The sequence below is a fragment of the Physcomitrium patens genome, chromosome 1 (genome assembly GCF_059467195.1).
Source record: "Physcomitrium patens ecotype Gransden chromosome 1, ASM5946719v1, whole genome shotgun sequence".
In the NCBI taxonomy this organism is placed as follows: domain Eukaryota; kingdom Viridiplantae; phylum Streptophyta; class Bryopsida; order Funariales; family Funariaceae; genus Physcomitrium; species Physcomitrium patens.
In genome coordinates, this window is record NC_143410.1 from 11665567 (window position 1) to 11689238 (window position 23672).

A 23672-nucleotide genomic window follows, 5' to 3' on the forward strand; every position below is an offset into this window, starting at 1 on the left:
TGTCAAGATTTTGGAGGACCCTTTTCAAGATTTTAAAAGTGGACATAAAACTATCTTCGGCTTTTCATCCTCAAACTGATGGACAAACAGAGCGCGTAAACCAAGTCTTGGAGCAATATTTAAGGTGTACTATCAACTACCAACAAGATGATTGGACAACCCTTCTGCCATTGGCAGAGTTTGCTTATAATAATACGGTACATTCTTCCACGCAACAAACACCTTTCTTTGCCAATTATGGCTATCATCCACGACTTGATACTTTTGATTTTTCAAAAGTTGATAATCCTGCAGCAGAAGATATGGCAAATCGGTTGTCAGAGTTACATGCAATAATGAAGACACAATTGAAGGAAGCTCAAGAACGACAAAAGATAAACGCAGATCTATATCGTAAGGAGCAACCACAGATCAACGTCGGTGATAAGGTATGGCTACTTCGTCGCAATATCAAGACTACTCGACCTTGTGACAAGTTGGACTATCGTAGGCTTGGTCCCTTTTCTGTTTCTGAACAGATCAACCCAGTTGCATATCGGTTACATCTACCAGAGTCAATGAAGATCCATCCTGTATTCCACGTATCTCTTCTTGAACCATATAAGACAGTGGATATACAAGGAAGAAGACAAATGCCACCGCCTCCTATAGAAGTAGATAATAATGAAGAATTTGAGGTAGAAGAGATATTAGACTCAAGGCGGCGCCGAAATAAGCTGGAATATCTTGTTCATTGGCGCGGATATGATATTAGTGAACGCACATGGGAGCCATCCAGGAATCTAGCAAATGCATCAACTAAAGTCAAAGTTTTTCATCAACGACATCCATCAAAACCAAGATGAAAATCTCTCTTATAAAAGAGACAAGATTGAGGCAAGATAACATTCAATTTCCTATCCTTGTTTGTAACTTCTTTGCATTTGTGACGCTAATTAGATGGAGAGCCAACAACCAGCAGATTCAACTCAAGAACCTTCGTTTGCTGACCTGCCGGACGAGACATTACGATTGTCACAACCTTCAAGACGACGCAATCGAGATGAAGATCTTCAAGAACGACATGTTCTTCCTCGAACAGATGGTGAGATACAACGCGTTTGGTATCACGATTTGGGAAGGGACTCCCGATGTTTGGTGATTTTGCTAGAGGTAGGAACAACTCCTGATGGTGTTCCGAATATTCTATTCGAAGGAAGTTATGAAGGCCTCAATAATGATCAAATAACTGGGTGGTCTTCCCGCCCTGGTATGGGACACTACCGATGGTTGAGAGGCCCTATCAATCATCTTCGAAGAGAACAGAGATCAGAGTATGTGGCGAATACAATTCGTCGCATCATAGATTTCCTCAACATATGATGACCGCTCCTCGTGGAACTCGTCTCTAGAAGGGGGGGTAATGTCATGGCCATAATCATGTAAGCTAATAATTACATATAGAAATAGGTAGAAGTAAGTAAAAGTAGATAAAAGTAAATTAATTGTATAATATTTAATATAGAAGCTTCCTAGAAACTTCTTAGACGCTGCTTTGACTTCATAGGTGTCTTTAATTGACTTTTTGGATTAGAAACGTGGTCAACAAGTTGGCCATGTGCCACACATGTTGTTAGCTTGAAGATCAAGCTAACTATGTGGCCCACACGTAGAAAAACTTGCCTTGTAAGTCAAGGCATGTGTCCTACAAAGTCAACACATATTAGAGGTCCTATAGAACGTCGCCACGTAGCCCCTAGTTAGATAGTATATATAGAGACAAGAGTGAAGGCTTCTTCACTCTTATCAACTCCTTTCTTGCTTCTAGTCCAGATTCAAGAGTCTTTAGTTTCTTGTCTTGTGGCAATAGCCATTCCAGTTTCCTTTTAATATACCTACTTGTTTATATTTTGACTTATTATATCGAGATAGCCTTTTGGTGTATATTTTTCCTCATCGAGTCTTTGTCCTTGACATATAGGCATCCTTTGAAATATAATAGATTATTCTTGAATTCAAACTTAGAAGTATTAAGGACTTAAAGGAAATATCCTTGATATCCTAAACTAGAGGATCAGAAGACATGCTTGATTGAATTTGCTTCATAAATATTAAATCAACAATCAATATTGATTTTATAGCTTGAAGATGAAAATGCTCGAGCTTCAAGAAAATTGATCTTTATTAATCAAAAGATACATCTCCTTCTTTTGGTGCAAGATAAGAACGTCTAGAAAGAGTGTCCAATAGATCTTGTTGTTTTTTGGATTGATAAGTAATCTTGAAATTGAATCTAAATAAAGACATGTTTTAATGGATTTGACAACGATTCAAGACATGTATTGATATGAAGTACTTGAGGTTCTTATGGTTTGTATATATAGTAACTAGACTTGAAGTGCCTTCTAAATAATGATGCCATTCTTGAAATGAATCCATGATTGCAACAAGCTCTTTGTTATAGATCTCATAATTAATCTTGGCTATTAAAAATTTTCTCAAATAGAAAGCTATTGGGTGGAGTTTATCATCTCTTTCTATTTGTGACAACACGACATCTATAACAAAATCAAATGCAACTTTTTCTATGAAAAATGCCTTAAAGAAATCAACGCAATATAAAATTGGTGCAGAAATAAATTCCTTTAAAATATCAAATGATGCTTCTGCTTCTTTGTTCTACTCAAGTTTGTCTTTACAAGTCAAACATGTAAGTGGTGCTCCAACTTGAGAAAAATTCTTGATGAAGATTTGATAGTAATTAACAAAGCCCAAAAAGTATTGCACATCTTATATTATTCTTAGAATCTTCTAATTTATGATAGTTTGAACCTTCTTAGGATCCATCATAAGGCCTTTTTTGGAAATGATGTATCCTAAAAAGTCAACTTGAGTAGTGTGGAATATACACTTTTTCAACTTAGCATATAATCGTGCATTTCTAAGTTTCTGTAACACGTGACGAATATGAAGCTCATGTTCTACTTTATCCTTAGAGAAGATTATAATGTCGTCTAAATAATAACAACAAAATCATTTCAAAAGTCACAAGAAATATCATTAATAAGATGTTTAAAAGCAACTAGTGCATCTGTGAGTCGAAAAGGCATGATGTTGTATTCAAAATATCCATACTTAGTTCGAAAAGCAGTCTTCCATTCATCACCTTCATTGATACGAACTAAGTTGTATGCTCCTCGTAGATCTATTTTGATATATATCTTTGCTTGATTCAATTGGTCAAGAAGTCCTGAAATCAAAAGCAAAGGATAGCTATTTTTGATGGTAATCTTATTGAGTCCTTGAGAATCCACATACATTTGCACAAATCCGTCTTTTTTCTTCATAAATAAGATAGGAGCCTTGGCTAGAAATTTAGAATGGCTTATGAAGTTCTTTACCAAATTCTCATCAATGTATTCTCTAATGTAGTCAATTCATTTCGTGATAAGCTATAGATTGATTCGAATGGTGGTTGAGCTCTTTCTTGCATATCAAGTTAACAATCATAAGGTCGATGCTTGAGAAGAATATTTGCATTTTTTTTTTCAAAAATATCCTAGAATTCTTGATATTAGTTAAGAATATCACTTGATGTTGTTCCACAATTACAAATGGATGTAGCATATATATAGCAAAAGATGATCCTTCTTTTGTAGCATGCATGAAAGTTTTTATACCTACTATTAAAGGTTTGGATGTACTGGACTTACGTACTTCTACTTTACAAATGCAATCTTGGATTATACAATTAGAAAAGTTAAGATTACAAGAAATCCAATCTATTTGAAGATTATATTTTTTTAGCCATGACATTACTAAAATAGTCAGATTAGAGGGAGATTTTATTATATTAAATACTACTATGCTATTATGATCTTTAATTGCTACATCTAAAGGAATAGTTTTATGGATACATTTCTAAAAGACAATGAAGGACCATCTATGACTTCTACATGTACGGATTTAACTTTCTTCATTAAAGGCATTTCTTGATTTTTGACAAAATCTTCATCTATAAAACATGCTGAGGCTCTTGAATCTAACAAGGCAAAGACTTTGTGATTATTAGGTCCTAAATATACTTCTATTATAAAACAAAGTAAGGGATCCGAGGAGAGGATAGGACCTTTACTAGGTGTTGCACATGATTCCAACCGTACGGTCTCTATTGTAGTTGGAGAATTTTATTTTTTGACACATTATCTTCTTTGGTAATTGTGCTCCTCATTTTGTAATTATGTTTCTTCTTTAGACAATATTGAGTAGTATGCTTAGCTTCTCCACAATATAAACACAACCCCTTTTGGCAACATCGAGTCTTTTCCTGTTTCATGAGAGGTTTAAAACGTATCATATCAATTTGTATTGATTCCGGCTTTGACAAATATTTTTAAGAAAACTTGGAAGCAATTGCCATTACTTGACTTGTTCCTCTCCAACCAAATCTTTATTCTTGACGCCTTTTAAATAAATGATTGTCACATGCAATGGCTTGAGTAATAAATTATTCCAAAGATTTTACTTTCTATATTGTTAATAACAAATCTTTGATGCTATCCTTTAATCCATATCAAAATTGGTTGATAAGTGCTTTATCATTCCAGTCCATGTCACAAGTGAGGTTTTAGAATTTGGTAGCATATATAGTGGCTAATCGTGATTCTTGTCGTAAGGATAAAAGCTTAGTCTCTACTACTCATTCTCAGTCACTTTCTCTAAATCTAGCTGTAAACACTTCTAGGAATGAATTTAAATCATATAAGAGTTGTGAATCTTTTTCTATTAAAGGTGCAAACCAAGAGAGAGCACTTCCTGATAGTAGTGCATCTATGAATCCGACTTGGGTAAATCCATAAAGATATTGGAAAGGATGCAACCTTAGATGGAGCTTGATTTATTGCATAAATCCTCAAAATTTTGATCTTGTTCCATCAAACTTCTCAGGCATACTAATCTTTGTCCCTTTCATACTTGTAGAAGCAAAATTCTCTAGATTTGGTTGTAACATTGATCTACTTGTTTTTTTCAACTGCACAACTTCTTGTCGAAGACTTTGAACTTCTTCTATAGGTATACGTATATTACTTCTATGATTCATATTGAAAATATGTGAGATTTTTACTCTTAGAGTGTTGACAAGCTCATGAAGATTTGCCATAGTTGCAAATCCATTCTCACTTCCATTGAAAGTAGTATCGATAATCTTTCCTTCCATAAAAAACTCAAACGAATTCAAAAGTTATATTAGAAGAGTATAATTTGCAACTTCTAAAAATAAATCCCACAAAGAGAGGTAATCCACTTTCTTTAAGGAAAAGATCAGTGTTAGAAAACAAGGTTTATTAATTAAAGGTAGGTAGTCTGCAACCTTCAAAACACAATAATGGAAGTAGAATAATCCACTCACATCTAAAATAAGACAGAAATAATATGTTACCACTCTTGTCAAACTATCAAGGACATGAATCTCAAAAAAAGAGAATCCTCAATACACTCTTCTATCACTGATGAGAACTAGAAAGTCACTCAAAAGGTGATGTAATATTAACTAGAATGGCTATTGCCAAAAACAAAAAGACTAGAAAGTCTTCAAACAAGACTAAGACTAAAAAGGCATTGATAAGAGTGAAAAAGGCTTCACTCTTGCCTCCATATATACTATCTTACTTAGAACTACGTGGCAATGTCCTATAATACCTCCAACATGTGTTGACTTTGCTACCCACATGTCTTATCTTGCAAGGCAAGTTATCTATGTATGCGCCACGTAGTTGGCTTGTTCCACAAGCTACCACATGGAGATAACTTGTTCCACAAGCTACCAATACATGGTAAGCTTTTTGGCCAAGTTTCTAACCTATAAATATATCTAAAATCAAAACTGAGTCTATGAAGCTTCTAGGAAGCTTTTCTAAAAGACTTTATGAAATTATTCTATATTTACCTACTTCTATTTAATCATATAAATAACTATTGAGGTAAATGTATATCTCCATTGTCGAGGGAAAGAGGACTTGCCTTAACAAAGCGCTGGACTTTTGGCTCACACTAAATTCTCAATTAATCATAAGATAAAAAATACTCCAAATTTATTTATAATTTTTTTATTCCTTTTCATAATATTATATATAATAGCATTAAACATCAAATGCTAAGCCTCTAATAATAGTAAAAGTTATAGTAATAAATAATAATTATTGGACCTTCAAAAATGGTAAAAGTTATAGCAATAAATAATAATTATTGAACCTCTAGTAATAGTAAAAGTTGTAGCAATAAATAATAATTACTGGACTTCTAGTAATAGTAAAATCAGTCAATAATTTCCAAATCTTTCATAATTTCCAAAACCCTTTTTGTAGTAGTAAAATCCTTGTAATATCAAAATTCCTTCAATATCGAATCCCTTTGATGCATTGAATTTTAAAATTTGATAATTCTCAATTTAATTGTTAGATTGAAATCAAATTATCTAAAAAATAAGAAAATATCCATAACTCTTTTATATCCAATTTTTAATAGTTGATTCTTTATAAAATTCTAGATAATACAATTTCAGTAGCACGGCCTTTACATGTTGACTTACAAACACCTATGTACTGATTTTGTGATTTCTTACAAACCCAATACTCAAATGACATGAAATTTTTTATTTTTTTTATTTTTTTGTAGCTTCTCAATATTATAATTACATCTTTGGCAAGTTTGAGCAAAAATTCATTCAAAAATTCTTTAAAAAATATGGCTCAAAACATAACCATCAACAATTCGGTTCACTTACTACCTTAATTTGTAAGCTCTGACTTCGACCAGCCATTTCTTCCTCACTTCAGATCTGATTTCATCAAATCTTATACAATATTTAAAGCCCTTCAAGTCAGCTTTCCAACTCTACCTTCCAATTATTTAATGTCTTTCTACAACTCTTTGTATACTTGAAAGAGTGACAGTAGGTATAAATTTCACATCTACACTTTAAATAGCCATAACTCTCTTGTTGTAGATTCAAAGTTAATAACCCTTATACAAAAAAATTATTTCTTCAAACAAGCTTTCCAACAACACCTTTTCTTTTTTTTCTAGAAAATCTTCTATAACTTTTTGTATGCTTAAAAGAGTGACAGTCGGTAAACAATTCACACCCTAACTTCAAACAACCTTAACTTCTTTATACAAAACTCAAATAACAAATTTTATACACCAAATTTGTAGTCCAAAACATAAGCTTTGTGAACCTCCCCTCTAAACCCTCAAATGTGCCTGAAGAAGTGGCCTCTCCTTCGGTTTTCTCTCAGACAACCCCTTGAAGCTCAATGGTCATGACCTATAGCCAATGATAATGAAGATCCTCTTATCCTTGCCTTATCTATCCACATAGATGGCCTAAGGCCACAATACTGTAATATCAATATCCATATCTTTATACATCTTTCATATTAAATAATCCTAATACTTTTACTTTTACTTATAAAACTTACACAAGTTATTTAAGATTTCTATAAACGATGAAATTATATAAAAAATAATTCATTATTTTCTAAGCTCATTATTAAATAACATCAATATAATAACCATTATTTTTACACTATGAATAAATTACAACATGACACCATGATAGTCAACTATCTTCCAAGAAAAACTCATCCTTCAATGCTTAAAAAAAATTCTTCCATGAACCTCTAAAATATCCTATCATGGACTTAACTTGATTTTTTTATCTATAGTGTAGTAGCTAGTTCAAATAATTGAACTATCTCTTTTTTTGGAATATGCTTCAATTTTATTTCTTTTACATAGTACCTTAAATACTTTGTAATATCTTTTCCTTCAAATTAATCAATCTTATCTACAACTTCTTCTAATGCTGTGTTTGCGACACCTTCTTTGCAATCTTTAACCTATTGTTGTTGTATGAATAAGGCAAAAGCTTCAAACATGCTTGCAAAGTTGAGTTCAAAATACATACTTAGTCCTCTACTAATACCCCCACTCATAGCTCCAATTAAAGCTCCATCCATAGCTCCTCCTTCAAATTTCTTGTCTTCTTTTTGTATAATTTAAATAATCCAAAAATACCAAATACCTTCCACCTTAAGCCTTTCACATCAAGTTCATCAAATATGTCGTATTATGTGAAGTCTTGCTCAAGAATGTATTGGACACTTGATTATAGAAGATAAAATAGAAATTATAATAATAAAAAACCTAATTCTAATAGAATACTAAATAAACTCTAATTAAATCTTAACAATGCTAAAAAAGCTTTAATCAAATTTAAAATAAATTTTAAAGAAATCACAAAAGAAACAATAAAAAAATCTTAAAAGAATTCAAAAAAAATCTATAATAAATTTTAAAAGAATAATTAAGAAATTTTAAAGAAATATTATAATAATCACAAATATATCTTAAATAAATCTCAATCAAATTCTAATTTAATCCTAATTTAAACTTTAATGGACTTCAATTAAATCCAAGGCCAAATCCTAAATCCTAAATCCTATAGAAACTCTAAATCCTAAATCCTAAACAAATCCTAAATCCTAAATCTTAAAAAAAATTTAACCAAATTATAAGCAAATTTTAAATCCTAAATCCTAAGCAAAATCTAAATCTTGAATCTTAAGCAAATTCTAATCTAAACCTTAAATCCTAGTTCAATCCTAAATTCTAATCAAACCTTTATCAAACTCTAAGTAAATCCTAAATCTTAAGCAAAATCTAAATTCTAAATATTAAGCAAACTCTAATCCAATTTTAAATCCTAATAAAATCCTAATCAAATTTTAAACCAAAGCCTAACCAAAACATAACCAACTCAACCTAATCCTTAAATTTTATACACATTTTAAAAACTAAGTTAGCAATAAACATACAAAATTTAAGCTAATTTCACTTATCAAATAAAAAAAAAACCCTTAAATCTACTTGAATATTGGTTAGCCTCTTATTTCAATCTAAATGTTGAACTTCTAGTGTTAATATCTCCTTTTCAAACTATTCAATTGTTTTCAAATTTTACATATATATAGCAAATTAATTCTATAATTTTCATATACAAATTTCACTCCAATATATTTTATGAATTGCTGAAGATCTTAGAAATCCTAATTGCCCTTCAAAGATCAATTTCTGAGACCTCAACCTACTTGAAATTCAATAACCTTGAATTCAATTGTTTGATTAAGCTCAAATTTATAGCATACACTTTAGACAAATATTTACATATGTATTTAAAATTTGAACCATAGATTACCTACCAAACTTATAAAATTTTCTAAAATATAATATCCTTTTTATTTTACAAATTCAAGAATCATCCAAAATAACTATGAATTTGCAAAGCTCTAATAAAGTCATTACATGCTCAAATCATTCAAAATCAATGCTTAAATTCCATACTTTGATTTACAAAAGAATCCCAAAATTGTCAATGATATTCAATTTTGTAGCTTCGGATCTGATTTTGTCCTAGGTTGATAAGTGGTCCTTTCTAGATATCAAATTTTGTTTTTTTAAATTAATTTTTATTAAAACCAACTCTTAACTTCTTCTTACATATGCTCATATTCTTTATTTTTCTAATCTATCTTGTTTTTTCTTATTTATGGCCTTACAAAGTAAGTAGAAGCCTATTTTACAAAAAAATAGTGTTTACACATTTAATCTTACTTTTTTATGGACTATTGTCTATTTTATAAGATAATTTGTTATAATATTTGAAATAAGATCTTCTATAATATAATAATTTCTTCACTCTTTTCACCTGTTAATCTTATTATATTACAACACTGCATACGTCTCATAATCATTAAGAATTGATTTTTGAAGTAACTTCACTTACCTCTGGTGTACTCAGATGTTCATGCCCCAGTGCTTGCAGAAGTCTTTTACAATACTATCTTTCATCACCATGAATTACCTCATTTCATCATTTCAGACTAGGATCCATGCTTCATAAGAAGTTTTTGGTAAGTCTTGTGTAAGCTACTAAGCATACAACTCGCCATGTCAACAACCTTCTATCTCCAAACAAATGGATAAATAGAGCTTGCAAATCAAACCTTGAAAGATAAGCTACGAGCATTTCTGATTCATTGTAATGATTGGGATGAATACTTAATGCCCTTAGAATTTACTTACAATGATAGTATTGAAGCAAATACTAGCCATTCACCATTTTTCCTTAAGTTTGGTTAATATCCCATTATGCTAGCAACTCTCTATTGTCTCATCAACACCAACAACCTGACAATGGAGGAATTTATACAACAGCTTACAATAGGCTTAGAAGACGCATGACATCACCTCTCTACTATATAAAATCAATAGAAGCAATATGGAAATAACTACTAGTAACACAAGTCCTTTCGAGAGAGTAATCAAGTATTATTCTCTAATATCAACTTGCCAGTGGCTACATCAAATCAAATCCATAAACTAGCACATTGGTGGCTTGGACCTTTCTGCATTTTTGCAGTGATTTCTGATATCGCATATTGCCTCAAGCTTCCACCACATATTTAGGTCTATCTAGTCTTCCATATTTTGCAATTGAAGGAATATTACATCAAGTCAAAGCACTTTTTAAATCAACGCTAATTACTACCACGACTAGTTGTAGTTAATGACCAATAAAAATATGAAGTAGATAGTATTTTGGAGTATTGCTATCTTTGCCATAGCAATGGATGTCCACAACTTCAATATAAAATTCTTTAGAAAGCTTATTTCATTTACGATACAATAAGGAAACCTACACAGAACCTCATTCATTACCAAGAAACAATTTGGAAACACCATTGGGAGGAAAACAAAGACGTTCTGCATTAGTGGAGGAGAATTAACTATAACAAGGTATAGATAAGATATTTGTATTATTGATACATATAGATAGATAGTTAGAACCTTGTTTGAGAAGTTATGGAAGTTTTTAGAATTGAGTCTAGGTTAGTGGATTCATGTCTTATTATATTTAGTTCCATTTAGTCTTATTTTGGTCAAATTTGTCATATTTTGTAATGAGGTTTTATGTTATTGTGGATTAGAAGGGTCTTAAACTCTCGAGATAGATTAGTCTTATTTCATTACATATATTTGTAGTTAATTAATAGGCTAGAAACTTGATCAATAAGTTAGCCTTGTGACACATGTGTTAATAGCTTATGGAACAAGCTCATTATGTGATGCATATATAGAAAACTTGCCTTATAAGTTAAATCATGTATTTAACAAAGTTAGTATGTGTTAGAGGTCATATAGAATATCTCCACATAGCTCCTAGTTAGATAGTATATATAGAAGCAAAAGTAAAGCCATCTTTACTCTTATCAATGCCTTTCTAGTCCTTAGTCTTGTTTCAAGATTTTTTAGTCTTCTTGTCTTTGGCAATATCTATTTTAGTTCAATATATTACCATCTTTAATTGATTTTTTATTATTTTTGAGTGATACAATAATTTATTGACGATTTTTCTTTCTTCAAAATTCGTAACTTTGAGAGTTTTTTTCATTTTTATTAATGTTTTTTTTTTTATTATTCTTAATGTTGTTTCAAGAATTTTTATATTTATTTTTAGCAATTGCCATTCTTTTTTATTATTATATTATCTTTGAGTATTTATCTATTTGTATTTTTTAGTAACACAAGAATGTATTGATCCTATAATTCTTTAGAATTCGTATTTTTAACATATCAATATCAAATAAATTATACAACTTGATATCTTTAATTACACTTAATATATCTAAATAGATTGGATAAACTTACATCTTATTGTAAATAAGTATTTAAATTTAAAATTATTTTTAACATATTAATCTTTTTTTTAATTATATATCATTTAATATATTTGATTGTTTAAGTCTACTATTAATACAATTGAATTGAAGAACCTTAAATCTTTGATATAAAAAATAATTGGTAAACTCCAAATGAAACAATAAACAAAATTGAATGAATAATAATTATTAAAATGATATACTCATGGATAGAACTAATTACAATTAATATAAAATATGATTGAATGAAATTTACTTATATATATTTTTAAACATTTTTTTATTGATCTAATTTTTTATATATTTATCTAAATTAAAATAAAAATATTATGTATTAAATTTATTTTAAAATTTTCCAAAAAAAAATGCATGCACTTCTTTATGTTTTAAGAATATTGATAATTATTAATATTTAATAAATATTTATCTAATGTAATTAAATAAAAATCCAAAGATCTTATAAAAAAATTAAATTATACTATGTATATTTTAGTTTTTTATCTTTTAATAAATATCTTTTTATAAATATAAAAATTTAAATTAATTTTTTCTTATATATTTTGTATATTTTGTGCAATAGATATCATAAAAAATATTATCCAATTTTTTTCTTTGAATTATAATTAGGTTCTATATCAAATATAAATCTAATGATCAATTAAAAAATAATCAAGTTAATTTCAGATGGTTAACTTAAAAAAATAATAAACCTAAAAGCCATCTAAAATAATTAAATAATTATATTTAATGTTAAGAAATTTATTTTTAAAAAATAATAATATAAAAAAATGATCATTTGTGGTAATTGTCATATTCATATTACTATGAAATCATATATATTTTTTAGAAAAAGGTTTAAAATTGTAAAATAATCCTTTTGTTCCATGTCTTTCACAAAATACCATATCCAGATTTAGATATATCAATGATGATAAAAATATTTTTCTGTATCTTTTAAAGTTTAACTTATATTATAATAAATTGATCTATTTTTTAAAAGATTATATTTTTCTGTAAATGACAAATTCAAAAAAAAAAAAAAAAAAATCTACCACAAAATATTGACACTAGAAAAAGATCGAGGCTGCAGATTTGTAACATCCAACGACTTACAAGAAATTTCCACTTTTAGTCAAAAGCAAGCTTAACGTGATGAATGGTTAAGCATAATATCAAAAATAAAATAAAATAAAATAAAAAATGTAAAGATTGAGTAAAAAGTGCAGAGGTTGAGATGAAGTTAATTTTTTAATAATTTAAATCTCTTGATAAAAAATTATTAAAAAAACTACTTAACAAAAAAAAAAACAAAAAATCAAAAAAACAAACAAACAAAACAGAAGAAGATTTTTCTTCCCCAAACATTCAAATGTAATTGAGCTCATCTGACGGACGAAAGCCGGTCGTGGTCCGCTCCCAACGTTCAACTCAATGAGAACAGGAAAGGAAACAAAGGGAACCAGGCTCACGTGGGTTCCCCGCCCCCGAATCGCGGTCGCCAGGTGGCATTCGTTCCCTAAGATGGGAACATGGGGAACATCGTCTCTTTCGGCAGGGCAGGAAGTGGCAGCGTCGCGCGGTGGGGGCTTTGAAGGATTTGAAGGGCTTTTCGTCCAACTCGCACAGTTGGTTGCATTTCAGTCCAACTCGCTTAGTTGGTTGCATTAAAGGCACCCACTGGTCATCGCCGTTGGTTTCTCTCACGAGAGGAAAATTCCTGGAGCCAGTCGCAGGTTCTTCACTAGGCAGGGCTTGCCGCCTGGATTCACCCACAGCCCACAATCAGAAGCCAGCATATTCACGGTACATGCTCGCACGCGCACCGAATTCTACTTCGTCTTCATGAAGATTCTCTGGATTAATCAGCTCATCAGCAACCTGGTCGTAGTCCGGGAGGACCCCATTAGCTCTGATTGTGCTTCGATTTGATTGGTTGCCCATGTGTGTGTCTCTGTTCTTTTGTTCGTTGTGGGAGAATCTGTCTGGTGTGGATGGGAAAGGTGTCGTCGCAGTGATGCCAAGAGGGTGCAATCCACCCAGATGATGTGATAGTGTGATGGTGGAGGTTTTGTGCGCTTGCATTGGTTAAGTTTACGGTTTGTGTGGTGGGTTCAAGACTGCAGCTGCGATTGAGGTCAGGGGGCTGGAGTCTGAGGGTCGTTGCCGGGGTGAGTCGCCATGTGATGTGTGAGTTTTGTTGGGTTTTCGTTTCGAATGTGAGGTTTGGACGCATGCGTTGTTTGGATGATGAGTTGGGTGTTTTTGAGGATTGTGTGGACGCCGAGTGATCCTTAGGCGGGGTTGTGAAGGGCTGTTGTGGATGCGCACTTGCAATTTTGTCGATTCCGTGGTTGGTATAATCAAATTAAGATTTGTTGAGGCATTTTTAGGTTTTTGGACGGTGCTAATTATATCTATGGGGAGCTGTGGTCGATGTCAGGCACTTAGTGCTGTGGGAATGAGTTTGAGATCCAGGTTTTGAGACGTTTCGTGTAGTTTAGACCCTTGTAGCTGATTTTCGGATTAACCTCACTTAGACGTTGTAAGTGATGCTTTTTTCGAATTCCGCTATTCGGTCGACCAATCTTGATTCGCCGAGTAGGTTGCACAGGAGTCTAAATTGGTCTCGTGATATGTATCCGCTTTGTTGTTAAAATTGGTTTGTTACGTCTGCCAAAATCGAAGCTTGGCTCCGTCTTTCGTATTCATGGTCACTTTGTCTTCGCGATTGGGTATAAAGGTTTTCTCCACAGCCCGCTCTGCTGGCTATAGGTATAGAATTAAAGAAATTGTAGTGCAGTTCAATGTCGTTCTCTAGCGGACAGCAAACCTGGATGGATTTTTGGTGCTAGCCCAGCTCCTCATGACGACCTTCAGCTGTAATCTGTGCACTTGCATATTTCACTGTAAATGTTGATACATATAACTGCTTGCATTTGATATCCCGTTTTGAATTCTAATTTCTTGTGATGATTGCTTTGAAGGTTGATAGGTGAAGGAGGAGCAAGGGGCCATGGGTGACCAGGCAGACACCAAGCATGTTCAGGCACCCATCCCCTCTTTGGCAGAAGAGGTGGGCTCTCTCAAATCCACGTTGACACGTTTTGTTGGATGTCATATAGAGATCTTTCTGTTGATAGAGGTTCTACGATTAAAGCAATGTCATTCAACATTCTTTGTGTGGGTGCCGTAAATTTATGAGAAACTTGCTCATTTCCAGAGAATTCTACATCATTCTTGAATATGAAACAGATACGTGGTCTCTGTCTATGTTTTTGTTTTTACTGTCAGTTTAGACAGCTCATCAGTTCATGTAGGTGATCTTGTTTCAATATTTCGGTGTGCGGAGACATATTCAAGAGTATTTAAGTTTAGAATCTTTGCATATTGATCGAACTGCATTGGGTTTTGCAATGTAATGACCACTGTGTTCGATTGTTCTTGCTTTTCAATTTTCCTCTTAATTCACGTTAAGAAAGCGTGTTCATCTCCTTATTGAACGTGTCCAGTGCTATTAGACTGGTATCTGGCGCAATGTCTGTTTTCTTTTCAAAACACGTCAACATTGTAGAAAACAGTAGTTGTTTCAGGCTGTATTATATGCAACTTCTATTATTTACTATCCTAGTAGTGCATCTGCAGGAGGCAATCATGAAAAAGAAGTATGGCGGTCTTATGCCCAAGAAGCCTCCCTTGATCTCCAAGGTATTTCTGATTTATCTGACTACTATGGTATCCCCTGACGAGTCTTCGCATCCATATACCGATTGTGTATGGATTTTGGATGTTTCAGTTCACCAAGTTGTCCAGGAAAGCTATGTGGTCTTGTTTCTGGTTCTTAAATTGACTGTCGTTTGTAACGTAGAGCAGTTTCATCATATGGTGCATGTGAAGTGAAGTTTTACTTAGTCTGAGGTATGTTGGGTTTGTTGTGGGCCAGGACCACGAGCGTGCTTTCTTTGATTCAGCTGACTGGGCCCTTGGAAAGGTTAGGCTACTTCATTCAGGTTTAAGAACACTGGTTTTGTTTCGGACATGAAAGCTCTTCATTCAATATTGGAAACTCCTCAAATGATTTCATTTTTTCAGTTAGATCTAGTGGACATACCAGTGTATGATGTCACGAATGCTTCTCGTTTCGTGAGATTCTTTATTCGGAGCCTTGGGAGATGTCATTTACGGTTGCGGATGAGATTACTTACTGTCCTGGTTCTCATTTGGGAGCAGCAGGGCGGAGCACCTCCAGGTCAGAAGCCGCGCAGCTTGATGGAGACATTGCGACCTAAGCTTCAGGTACCCACTTTTCAAGTAATGCACTTCTATTATGCTCTGATAATATGATTTACGATCTCGTCTCTAAAGACCCAAGTGAGTCTTGGCACGAGTAATATGTAGTTGTGTCAATGATGTCAAGTTAAGAGTTAAGAATGGTATTGTTATAGACAAATTGCGGAGGCTGATCACTCTTTTTATTGTGATTGTGCGTGCAGCCCTCGTCCCATCAGTCGGGGTCATCTCGGCGATCATCTCTTCTTGCAGCAGAAGGTGAAGGTGAAGGCCACGTTGACGGTCAAGGTGTGTATGGGTCAGCACTGGGGTACCTTTTGGTCATTTTGGTTTGTGGTATTAACTGCAGAAGATCGCATTCGAAGAAATGCTATGTAGTTTGGACGTTGTAGATCTAATTTTCATGTCACTCCTTTCGAACTCATGCATGTGCACTGGTAATTTTGAGCCAGGTAAACCAGAGGAAGCTACAAACGGCGTGCAAACTCAAAGCTGAGAAACGTTTGCAGGATTTATGCAGAAGAGTCGATCCTGTGACTTAAAACATCTACTTCCTTTGTGGTGCAAACCAAGTGCAGGAAGGGAATAGGTGGATAGATGGATAGGTGGATACTCGTACACTGGAAGAAAATACTTATTATTTATGTTATGCGAGTTTTTTTGAAGACTACGCTGAAAGTAATGTTTCTTTGAGGTTGATACTTGCTGTGACGAATCAGTGAAGCATGGATTATCTTCTCTACATCTTTTAAAGCTTATTGGTGAGTTTCCAATGATGAGTAAAGTGACCATGAGAGGTGTTTCAGATCACGTCTTCTCTTCTTATTCTGAATTTACTTATATATGTATTTTAGTGTTTAGACATGGTTCACGACATTGTATTGTATGGGATGTGTAGTAATTATGGGGTTGATGATTTATGAAAATATGTTAATAGCTGCAGATTTTTCGATTTAGCTTTTGCAGATATCTATCCTATCTTTTGTTGGGAATTGCATTTGACTGTTTTTCACCCACAAAATTTGTTCACTCTGATTTCTACAAGCTAATGAGGATTTTATGTAGATCTCAGATGCCTTGGAGTTAACCGTTGTTAATCACTTCATTTCATGTGATACAAAAAGGAATTTCAACCATATATACAAAGATGTAGTTTATGACACACAAGATGGGTTTAGGCATGGAATTAATGAATACCAAACAGTTGTAATTTATTAATAATGCTATAAATATCTTTAAAGTATTTTGTAGAATACATGTGCAGCATAAATTATTTTGAATAAAAACATCTCAAATTCATTCTTTTATCTATTTAAATGATTTTGTTTCTACTACTTTATTTTTATTTTTTTACAATTTCAGATTTCTTTAAAAGAAACTCTTTGAGGAAAAAATGTAGATTTAATAAACCCAGAAGTATAATAAAAATGATTGTAAAAAAACTCTTAAAATTTATATTAATTTGACAATAAATGTGCAACAAATGGTACAAAAAATATGTATTGTTATTTTGTGATAAGAGTTAGTTTCAAGCAATACAAAATAACAAATATTCATTATAGAATGATTTAATAAAGTTTAACTTTTGCAAACATAGTTTGTACAAGAAAAAAAAATAAAAAAAAATAAAACAAAAATCTCTTCTATATTTGTCATCAATTGGATATAGAATTTGTCATCAAAATTCATTACTTATTTATTATTCTATTAGTGCATATGAACTTTGGCTCGGAGTTTATATTCCTTTACCATTCGGACCCAAGAACATTCACCACCACGTTTCGGGCACTATGAGCTTTTAGGGTTTCGAAAGGACCACCCAACACGACTCAACGCATTTCGCAGCTCCGTCTTCCCAGCTTGACAAAGCGATCGCTCTGACCCCTGACGATTGACCTTTTCGTCTCAGCAAGGTGGAAAATTTGGCAACTGGGTCGCTTCGACGCAACTGAAATTGAAGCTTGCGAAGTCCAAAACCCGAACTGTGCTGGATTGCATTAACAGCGTGCAACCTCGTCATCTCCTCCCGCAGACGTTTTTTGTTTGTTTGTTTGGTGACTTCCGCAGCTCAAGCTCTGTCGTGCTCAGTTCCGAATTGTGGGTTTTGAGTGGCTGCAAGTAGCCGTGGTTGGTTTGTGAGTCCTGTCGGAGCTATCGAGGGTGAGAATTACGGGTAGTGGGCAGGTGCAAATTGCGTCACGGGAGCATTGGTTGTTGTTGTGGACATGGAGGGCGTGATGGAGAAGCTGCAGAACGATAAAGCGACCCAAGTGGGCGTCGCAATTGCTTTGGTGACGGTCGTAGCAGGCGCTGCCTTCCTCTACTTTATGAACCGCAAGAAAAGTGCGTGTGCATCTGGCTCTATGTTCTGCATTTTATGGGTAGATGTGATTGCAGTGTCTGTCGGTTTTTCGAATTTGTGGAGGTTAGGAGAAGTCTGCGTAGGCTACGTTGTGTTTTTGTCGCTATTTTGTGCTCACTTGCGATTGGTTTCAATGTACTTTTTTTTTTCGCAGCCGTTCTCATTCCAGAGAAGTGGTTGAAGTTCAAGTGTGTGAAGAAAGAGCAAGTCAGTCACAATGTGGTCAAGTTGCGATTCGCGTTGCCAACTCCCACTTCGGTGCTTGGTCTCCCCATCGGCCAGCACATCAGCTGCATGTAAGTGTATTGCCATCCTAAATCTGGTTACGTGTATTGTATTTCTCAAGGACAATCTCTGCAAGGATCTACCGATACCGAATTGTTCAATGTGTATGTGAAGTGCTCAGTGCTAAAAAGTCTTCTTCAATATTTCCTCAAGTTGTTAGTGACTAAATAGTCTCTTCTAGAATGAATCACTCTGCTCTTAAGCGCGTCACACATGTACGCTTTCAAAAAATAAAATACAAGTACATAGTTAAGAAGGACGAAGCTAGGCATGAGTCGCAGATCTGTGTCGCAAGTGTCTCCCTGTGGCGTTGTGTAACAAATTTGGTGTGTGAAGAATAAGGCCCATATTTGTTTTTACACCCCTTTTTTTTTTTTTTTTTTTTTTTTTTTCTTCAGGGGTTTTGATTCCGAAGTTGTGAGGCCGTACACCCCCACCACCCTCGACACTGACGTTGGGTATTTCGATCTTGTTGTAAAGGTGATTTGCCATTTTCATACAACACAATATTTCCGATCTTGCGAGACGCTGTTTTTCACTGAATCCCAGTATTCATGATGCTCACTCATGAGTAAGTCCCGCTGTTGGAGGGATTTCAAATATTGATCGAGGCCTCCTTGTCTTGCCATATTTCCAGGTCTACAATGAAGGCAAGGTGTCGGCCTACTTCGGTCGCATGAAGGAGGGCGAGTACCTTGCTGCTAGGGGCCCCAAGGTTTGTTAACTTGCCGTTCAGTTAAGCACTCAATGAAATATAAAAAAAATCTCGTGAAAGATACCGATGCTGCAACTTAAGTGAACACTGTTTTAGAGGGTATCTGTAGCGTGATTTACCCTTTGTCAGAAAGATCTTAGAATTGTTGTTTTTTCCTTGGGAGCTACCTTCGAGTCGTTTGTTTGACTTTGTAGTGGTCAATGAGGTGCTCTCCGTTGTGCTACACGGTTCCTTCGGATGAATATTTATGGAGGAGCTTTAGAGAAGGCCACTAGTCACCGGTTTTGAGATTGAAGTGGCGTGGTAATCTCGGTTGATGTAGGGACGCTTCAGATACAAACCCAATCAAGTTAGAGCATTTGGAATGGTGGCTGGTGGAACTGGCCTCACTCCTATGTATCAGGTACGGTGCCATTCACATATATTTCTGTAACAACATTTTAATCTACCTATTCGCGTAAAAGCCTTAAATATCTCAGAAAGCTAAAGTTGAATCTTGACAATGTCTTATTCGCTCCTATTTTAAGAATAAATGCGGGTGCAGGAAAGACTTGGCGTGGTGCTTTGCTGAACAATTGCCTATTTAAGACTTAAATTAGACTGTGATCTTGTTCAGTCCCCTATGACATGATTGACTATCATTGAAATCTACCCCTTCTAATTTCAAATGTGGTGAGCACCTCGGAACCTCCTTGCTACTCTCTTCTTCACGTCTTCTCATTCTTTTGAGCTGTTTGTGTTGATGAAAGCATTCATGTGTATCGTGCAGGTTGCAAGAGCAATTTTGGAGAACCCTCAAGATCACACCCAGGTATCATTGATCTATGCGAATGTTACTCATGAAGACATTTTACTCAAGGTACACATTCTCTGACACCATACAAGAGTTTTGAACATATCTGGACTGTGCTTATTTCCCGAGCGCCAAATGACTCGCAATAGGAAGCCTTGTAAGATGTTCATTATTTGTAGGAACCATTTTTCCGCGGGGACATCTTGGACTACAGTATTAACTTGGTCAGTTATCAAATGCTTATCTTACAATGTAAAGCACTTGATTCCACAGGATGATCTTGATCGAATGGCAAAAGACCACCCAGACCAGTTCAAAGTCTACTACGTTCTGAACCAGGTTTGTGTCGCTAAGCGCTCTACTTCTTTACTTTTATCATCAGCCTGCACATATGAACATGCAAAATCGACGTGTTGCTTTGTCTCAATGCTATCTGGATTGTTCACGGTTTTTTCGTACGCGTTTTGCGCAGCCTCCAACGGAGTGGAACGGAGGTGTCGGGTTTGTGACGAAAGATATGATTGAGAAACACTGTCCCCCCCCAGCTGCCGATGTTCAGGTATGCATCCCAGAGCAAGGACGAATCTCCTTCGCAAATGTTGAATCGAAGAATAATGTCTAAATCTGCTTTTGTACGAGCTTTTTCTTCTTGTTTCTTCCTAGAGGACGTTTATTTCATCTTCATGAAGTGATAACAGTAATTTACTTCAAAACTTCTCTAACAAGGGTTAGTGTGTCACGGTTGATAGATTTTGCGTTGTGGACCGCCACCCATGAACAGGGCAATTGCTGGCCATTGTGAAGCACTGGGATACACCAAGGAGATGCAATTTCAATTCTAGTACGGTTCCAAGTATTGGTTGTAACATGCTACAGTGGAACATAATTCATGCATTGTCATGGGTTGGCAGGAAAATAGAGCGTAGTGCAGATGATGACATTGATGACCATAGTAGATAACAATTGGGTAACTGTTGTCAGTGCCATAGATAATGTAGAGGCATCGATCTGTTGACCATCTCATGTGCGGACCTGTGCGGACCTATTCTTTCCCTATTTTTTCGATATACGTAACTGTAAGAGTCACAATCATTTATTATGGAGCTCATTTTCTTTCAAGTGTATTTTTTGTGTAACGGAGTCTCTTTTTCGGTTTATACTTCTTCACTTGCTGAGAGAGTGGAATCCTAGCCAGAGACGGCATCTAATCTTTCAGGGCGAGATTTAAACAAATTTAATTTGAACTAGGATTTAGATCTTTGAGGATTTTACAGGAAAAAGAAGAAAATTTCAACGAGCAATTTTTGCGTGATGTTCCACTGAACGTCAACGACAATAATAGATGCAGAGTTCGTTCAACTCACGTTTATCAACAGTACAGACCAACTCAAGTACGCACGCAATGAATAGTCTGATTGATATTTATTTTCATTTTTTGAAACTTACAGCCTAAGTGCTTATCTACATCAGAGAGAACTAAAACCTTGCATCTGTAGAGACCGACCCCGTTAAAATTTGTTGTACAAATACACAAAGTGACAAAGCGATAAAGCTGCAAAGAAGATGCTGATCTTGCGTGTGCTGACGATGAGTTGGTTGTACGGTGAAGTCATACTTGTGTATTTGGTGGGACCAGGAGGAATATCTTCTCGTCTTTTCCTTCCTTTCGATTCTGTGCAACTGCTCCTTCCAGTACAGGTTCCTCTTACAGAGATGAGATTGCGACAACACAATTGGAGCGAGTTCTTCTAAGTTAGCATCGCCGTTGAGTTCCAGCCAGCTTCTTAGGCAAATCGTTGTAAGTGTGTTATGGGTTTCTTTTGAAGAGTAGTTGTATTTCAGTTCTGGGTGCATTATTAGGCTGGTACATTGCGGGCTAGAAGAAGAGATAATTTGCCCTTGTGTGAAGGTTTGTGAGATGTGGTTAGGCAATTGTTTGTAGGTTATCGATTTAGATGCGCGTCTTTGCTGCTCCTGTTGTGCATGCTGAGGAGATAGAGGCGAAAGAATTGAACGTATTGCTTTGACTTAGGGTGTCAATGTGCTAGAGAGAGAGAAATAGCTCGGTGTAGAATTTCTTGCAAACCCTATGCAGATCTAGGAAGAAAAGGATGCCGATTGAGCTTTCTTAGGGTCCAGTCAACTGACAACAGCTTCGCAATCTGTCGAAAAAACAGGCACGGGACGCACTGCGATGGCGAGCATCGGTGACATAAGCGCAGCACAGCTGAGTCGCTACAACGGCACCAACGACGCCTTACCGATTCTGGTGGCCATCAGGGGCAAGATCTACGACGTGACAAGCGGGAAGTCATTCTACGGGCCAGGAGGCTCATATGCCATGTTTTCGGGGAAGGATGCGAGCAGAGCACTGGCCAAGATGTCCACCAAACAGGAAGATGTGGTGGCTGACCTCGATGGCTTGACAGACAAGGAGATCGGAGTACTCGACGACTGGGATCGAAAATTCGCCGCCAAGTACCCCGTCGTCGGCCGCGTCACCGACTCCTAGACTCACCGCAGCGGGCGGTTTCCTATTTCACCCATCAAGTGCAACCAGTTCAAGCATTTCCTTCCGCATGGCCCACTCACGTAGCGTTTCCAGAAACATACTACATATCTTACAGTGTGCACGCAAATCGAACTCTACTGCTCTGGTAGCCTGTTCTTCACAAACCTTTCAACTTCGACTGTGATGGTCTTCGCACAGTGACCCAACTCTGTGCAGTTATGCGCAATGGATCTTCCGCACATTCTCTACTATGCTCAGTAGCAGTGTATGGATTGCCACCCTCACCCCATGATTTCATTTGTTTCGTGATTTCTCCATCTCCGCAACTCGAAGTGTGCATTTTGTTGACGTTCGGGGCGCATCGATCCGTGTCGGTATTGTCGAAATCTAGCGTTGCCGAATTGCTTCTGAGCAAATTTGGTGAATCTTGCGTTTACTAGGTTGGACACTCGCGATGCATAATTATTTTCTTCTAGTTTGCGTCCATTTCATGAATCCAGAATGTGAATGTTTATTTTATTTTATTTTATTTATTTTTGTATGTATGTGTGTATATGAAAATAGTATAGAGTTGTGAGGAATCTGAGTTTAGCCCTTTGACATTAGAGTACGAGTACATGAATAGATGTTCAACTATTTATCATTTAAGGAAGTTTGAACCCATTTTATTAATTAGAAGGATCCAAATTTACCTTGTATGACTTAATTATTTTATTATAATCTTTGTCTGGAACTATTTATATAAAACTTTGTATAAGACCATCTTTTTTGTATATCAAATGATATTAAAATATTAACAATTGTTTTGGGAAATAGTATATATTTTTATTTGTAAGGGTGTTAAACTCAGAAGCTAAAAATATTTAACGTACTAAGAAAAGTTTAAAAAACAAGATATTTGTATTTACTTTTGTTCTTAATGTAACATTTTAACATTAATTTTATGTTAGATTGCT

At 34.9% G+C, this 23672-nt stretch overlaps 3 protein-coding genes across 4 annotated transcripts in view; all 3 read left to right on the plus strand.

The window, feature by feature from the left end:
- Positions 1-16748, plus strand: part of LOC112282454 (uncharacterized) — a 77145-nt gene extending 60397 nt beyond the window's left edge. The window contains exons 2-9 of the mRNA XM_090256303.1: positions 13204-13565; positions 13879-13930; positions 14755-14835; positions 15405-15467; positions 15703-15750; positions 15990-16055; positions 16253-16337; positions 16502-16748. Coding sequence (XP_090112429.1) covers positions 13204-13565; positions 13879-13930; positions 14755-14835; positions 15405-15467; positions 15703-15750; positions 15990-16055; positions 16253-16337; positions 16502-16545 — 801 coding nt within the window. The 3' untranslated portion in view covers positions 16546-16748. The remainder of the gene's footprint in view (positions 1-13203; positions 13566-13878; positions 13931-14754; positions 14836-15404; positions 15468-15702; positions 15751-15989; positions 16056-16252; positions 16338-16501) is intronic.
- A 1076-nt stretch (positions 16749-17824) lies between these two features.
- On the plus strand, positions 17825-21328 carry LOC112284776 (NADH--cytochrome b5 reductase 1). Its single transcript, XM_024525005.3, has 9 exons — positions 17825-18392; positions 18566-18707; positions 19095-19176; positions 19334-19411; positions 19734-19814; positions 20181-20270; positions 20478-20543; positions 20677-20763; positions 20954-21328. Exons 1-9 carry the CDS (start codon positions 18275-18277, stop codon positions 21044-21046), a joined length of 837 nt encoding a protein of 278 aa, XP_024380773.1. The 5' UTR covers positions 17825-18274; the 3' UTR covers positions 21047-21328.
- Positions 21329-21931: 603 nt separating this feature from the next.
- LOC112284784 (putative steroid-binding protein 3) lies at positions 21932-23257 on the plus strand. 2 transcript variants are annotated; one of them, XM_073533837.2, is made up of 2 exons: positions 21932-22113; positions 22382-23257. In XM_073533837.2, the coding sequence occupies exon 2, from the start codon at positions 22399-22401 to the stop codon at positions 22714-22716; it is 318 nt and encodes a 105-aa protein (XP_073389938.1). In that variant the 5' UTR covers positions 21932-22113; positions 22382-22398; the 3' UTR covers positions 22717-23257. The 2 variants fall into 2 exon arrangements, with proteins under 2 accessions (XP_073389938.1, XP_024380786.1); XM_024525018.3 differs by having other exon boundaries at positions 21932-22002.
- Positions 23258-23672: the final 415 nt, after the last annotated feature.

Bases quoted from the DNA above. Each gene is read 5' to 3' on its own strand.
- LOC112284776 (XM_024525005.3), top strand. From the start codon at position 18,275: ATGGAGGGCGTGATGGAGAAGCTGCAGAACGATAAAGCGACCCAAGTG. The intron at 19,815-20,180 runs GTACGGTGCCAT...TGTATCGTGCAG, and splicing joins GCCTCACTCCTATGTATCAG to GTTGCAAGAGCAATTTTGGA. The intron at 20,764-20,953 runs GTATGCATCCCA...CACGGTTGATAG, and splicing joins CCCCAGCTGCCGATGTTCAG to ATTTTGCGTTGTGGACCGCC.
- LOC112284784 (XM_073533837.2), top strand. From the start codon at position 22,399: ATGGCGAGCATCGGTGACATAAGCGCAGCACAGCTGAGTCGCTACAAC.